General features: G+C 37.0%; 1 protein-coding gene across 1 annotated transcript; it reads right to left on the minus strand.

Moving 5' to 3' along the window:
* Positions 1 to 845: 845 nt before the first annotated feature.
* LOC115967335 (cation/H(+) antiporter 18-like) lies at positions 846 to 4,253 on the minus strand. The gene is made up of 3 exons (XM_031086407.1): positions 3,922 to 4,253; positions 2,241 to 3,242; positions 846 to 2,131 (listed from the first exon to the last, which is right to left on the minus strand). The coding sequence occupies exons 1-3, from the start codon at positions 4,111 to 4,113 to the stop codon at positions 896 to 898; spliced, it is 2,430 nt and encodes an 809-aa protein (XP_030942267.1). The 5' UTR covers positions 4,114 to 4,253; the 3' UTR covers positions 846 to 895.
* Between the last annotated feature and the right edge of the window lie 621 nt (positions 4,254 to 4,874).

Consider the following 4,874-nt stretch of genomic DNA (forward strand, 5'->3'; position numbering starts at 1 on the left):
ATAATCCTGAAATGGTATACTATTATTATCTAGTATAATGATATTTCATTCTCTTAGCCAAACGGTGATGGCCTCAAATTCAAAATCGACTCTCTTGTTTGTAAGAACTTCATTTACTCTATATATATATATATATTTTTTTTTTTTTTTTTTCAAATCCTACTAAAATCTCTATTTCACCTAGAAAATTAAACTACTACATCCTTGGTTGTAATGGAACCCTTAGAAATTGTGCAGAGGTTGCTAGAGAGAGGAGCCTATCTTTAGATAATGTCTTCTCAAGCTCCACACCATCTTTGCTTATAAATCTGATTAAGAATACAGTATTAAATATGCTTGTAAAGAGAGAAGGATTTTTTTTTTTTTTTTTTCATGGAAGAGAGAAGGATTGTTGAATTAGCCATTTGTTTAGTTCATGTTCAAGGTAAACAAGTTCAAAGAGAAACTCTTCAAACTTTTTAGATATCTCTTTTTTGAGTGTAAATTTTGAAAATCTAACCGTTAAATTTCATATTCCTTATTCTCTTAACATGTATATCAAATTTCGTTCAAATCAGATGTTATTACTATTCTATCAATTAACTTATTTTTTTATACATAATTTTAGATCACAAAAATATGAAATTTTAATATTTTTTAATGACGTAGCAATTGATCTTTTATCTTCTTAAAATTTTACAAGCATGAAGGATATAATAAGAATATGCAATCTAATAGTTAGATTTTCAAAATTTACACTCAACATAAAGATATACGAGGAGTTTGAAAAAAAAAACTCTTTAAACTAGTTTGGAAAGAAACTTTATTCGGAGAGAGGTGGGAGAGTGTTAAACCAGACACCTAAATTCAGAAGTATAAACTGAAAATTGTGGACTACTAAAATTATCAGCAAAAGTTACAAAATAGTTTTTTGCTGTACATTATTAGATTCCAAATCTTCTTCAGGCAACATATCTACCCTCTTTGAAGGCCCTGAAGTTGAAACTCTCTGGCTATGATACTGTTGCACCACCAAGACTGATGCTGATGTAGAGAAATCAGGAGATGTCAACAAGCTACCAACTGGTCCCAGATCGAGGCAATCACTCTTCTCAATCAAAGTAGCAACCTCAGGCATTCTACCAACCAAAAAAAGATCAGATCGACTATATTCTAAAATGACTTCAATAGTTTCTGCAACATTTCTCACAAACCTCTCTTCAAATTTGATTGAGCTGTCCTTTACAAACTTTTGTTTGAATTCAACAAGAAACTTTTCATCTCCAGATCCTTCTGAAGTATTGGAGTTTTCACAAATATCAACTTTAACATTAACAACCTCTTGTGCAGTCTCAGGGCTTGCTATGAAGTGAATGACTGTTAGACTAATACCAGGGTGTTCAGCCATTCGAGCCCCATAAGCAAGGGCTTCACGATCATCACCGCCCCCAAAGAATAAGACAGTTACGGTTGAACAAACATTCCTTGCGGATACATGGGTGCTTCCACCAAGTCCACGATCCATCAAGATCCCCACAGAGCATGGTGCATGCTCAAGAACTCTCTGGTTGACCCAACGGTAATCATTTCGAGTTACCTCCAATGTACCATCAAACCTCTGCTGCTTGTGGAATGGGAGAATTATTATTGATGCCCTTTCCCTCTCAGCACTTGTGCATATGTCCTCGTGGATGTTAATCATTGGAGATATTGCTGTCATTGGGCGAATGGACACTCGGCTTAGCTGCCGGAAGGCCTCAAAAGCTACAACAATTTGATTGTGGTCTGAATGCCACCCCTTATTCCAAAAGGGTAGCCCATTCTTTCTTGCCTTATGGACCATCATAATTACTGATGGCCTCTCACTTAGCTCCACGAGATGCAATGCATATACGCGAAGTCCTTCCTTCTTTTCAGTCCCTCGTGAAGCCTCAATGAGATTAATCATTGCAGGAATGTTTGTGGTACTGTGGAAACAGACCAAAATCCGAAGTTGAACATTTGAATCATTTCTCTCAATTTTTCTATACTTGTAGTAGACCTTAATCATTCTTTTAGCTGGCTTATATACTGCCATAACTAAAGGTGTCGTAATAAAGGTTGTGAAGATAGCCATCAGAACCATGATAGCAAATGTTTGATCATTCAATACCTGTAATAACAATCATCTAGTAAGATCATGTAGTACAAAAAATCCAAATAAATCTAATAGATTGATTTCTTCCTTTTTTTTCGGTTGGAAGGCAAAAGAGTAAAGTTACCTTTCTGTCTTTGCCAATGTTGAGGACAATGAGTTCCACCAAGCCTTTAGTATTCATCAAGATCCCCAAAGCCAGAGCCTCCTGAACAGGCACTTTGCAAAGAAGGGAGACAACTACAGTACCAACAATCTTCCCAAAACATGCTGTAATAATGACTAAAACAAGAAGACCCCATGACTGAACTCCTCGAATTGTTGCTATATTGGTTTTCAATCCACTTGAGACAAAGTACAATGGAAGGAAGAGACCAGAAACAAGATCCTCAACTTTTTCCATAAGAGCACCTGCAAATGGCCCTTCCTTTGGGACAAGAACTCCAATGACAAATGCACCAAAGAGGGCATGAATTCCAATAGTATCAGTGACAAACCCCGCTGCCAAAACTGCAGCTAAAGTAGCACATACATACAACTCGTCAACTGGCTCACCCTCAGGGCAACGCTGTGCCATCCATTTAAAGATAGGAGGGACAATGTATGACAAACACAGAACAAAACCACCTCCACACAAGAAAACCCATAATGAAACAAGAGGAGAGCGGTCAGTACCAGAGAGGGCAATGGCAAGAGCAAGTAGAATCCATGCAGCCACATCATTGACCGCTGCTGCTGACATGGCCATTCGGCCAACATCAGTGGTTAATAGCTTAAGTTCAGCCAAAATTCGGGCCAAGACAGGGAAGGCAGTAATAGAAAGGGCGACCCCCATGAATACAAGAAATGGGGGTCCATCTACACCTTTGGAAATACTTCCTTTGAGGACAAATGATGTTCCAATTCCTAATGCAAAGGGAAAGCTGATTCCCGCCATGGCTACACTTAAAGCTTTCTTTCCAGTCCGACGAAGTGACCTTGGGTCTAACTCTAGGCCTACAAGAAATAAAAAGAAGAGCAGACCAAGATTGGCTAAAGTATCCAACACTGTGAGGCTTCTAGATGGAAAAACTGCATTTAGATAGTCCTCGTTGCGACCTAGAGCTGACGGGCCAAGTAATATTCCACCCTGCCAACAAAAGCAACAAAAATCAAACTCTCCGCCTGGACAAGAAGATGCAGACATTTTAAGCAATTATTGGAAATGATACTGAATCGTATTAGTTGAAGCTAAGTTACAACTTTAAGCCTTAGAGCAAATATGTTAACTGGAATAGGTATAGTTGGATGAGACATATTTGGTTATAATCAAATGTCAACAACAAAAGTTTCTTTCATATTGGAATGCCACAAAAACTGTTACCACTGGATTATGCTTCAAGCACTAATAGTTTTGTGAAGTTCCTAGACCCATGTTCTAAATCCAGTTTTTCTAAAATAACAGATGTAGATATTTGAAGTTGCTGGAGACATAACAAGTACTACAAAGTTCAGGAATTGAAGTTCACTAAGCCCTTATTCCAATATGTATTGGCAATCCCGGTGACTCAAAAATTATGCTTTCAACATAGTATTATTTAGTGCATAGTATTACTTAGTGCTATCCATAGCTATATAATTTAAGGAAAACTTGGAATAAGTGCATAGTTATGACCTATGATACACGTATCTAAATCCTAATCATTAAGAGTAATAAACGATGTCATCTTGAAAAAAGAGTAATAAACTGAACAAAAGCTACAAGTCGTTATGATGTGAAAATATAAAAACACACCAATATATAGAATAAGAAAAGCAGAGGGACTTACCACAATCTCTGCAATCACCCGAGGCTGTCTCAGTGGCCTCAAAAGAAAAGCAAGAATACGTGTGAGTGCAACTACAAGACATATCTGCACGGTGGCAAGAGGGAGTGAAAAATGAAGAGGATTATCCCCTTGGAACAACCCATTTGATGTAGCCTTCATGGCTGCCGGACATGCACTAGCATTTGTGGCCATTTTTTACTTTGCTGCTAAATCAAACTATGCAGAGGTTCTCACTTCAGTTCCTGCATTATGTGACAGTCGTATAACAGATTCGCTAAACCTTTTTAAGTCCAATTGATGAAGGCTAAATAATTAAAATATATAGGAAAGGAATACAGATGTCCAAACACGTGTTAAGAAAAGATAAAATTACTGATACCCACACTTGTTATACAGATTTAAGTAACATGGTTGAGAAAGTCTACGAACACAAAATCTAACACGTAGAAATTGTGAGAAGTAGGTAAAAAAATTGATGTCAGTGAGTCATTAATGAGTCAAGATGATTTGGTGGGTTTGATCAGACTTCATAAAACTTTGCTAAAAGTTTTGACAATTGGCATTGACTCAGCAATTTGCACAATTGGCAAAAGTCAGAAAAAAAATTTCCTGCTTAGGTATCATGTGAAACCAAGTCCAAAGGGGGCTATAAAATTTCCTGTATCTATGTAGACCAAAGACTGCCGTGAAAGAGAAGGCATATTGTCATCCTCTCGGTCATAACACGTGCATACACAACTGCATTTCACATGTCGTATGACACTCTCACTCATAACGTCTGCTGATGTGCATGCACAACTTCATCTCACATGTCCATAATTCATATACAGAAACCTGGCTGCTCTAGAAATTTTTTCTGGTCATTAAATTATATAAAATCTAATAAAAAGAGGACATCATATATTAACAAAAAAAAGAAAAAAAATACACACATAAGTACATAAAGTTTTACA

This window comes from Quercus lobata, chromosome 11, assembly GCF_001633185.2.
Source record: "Quercus lobata isolate SW786 chromosome 11, ValleyOak3.0 Primary Assembly, whole genome shotgun sequence".
In the NCBI taxonomy this organism is placed as follows: Eukaryota; Viridiplantae; Streptophyta; class Magnoliopsida; order Fagales; family Fagaceae; genus Quercus; species Quercus lobata.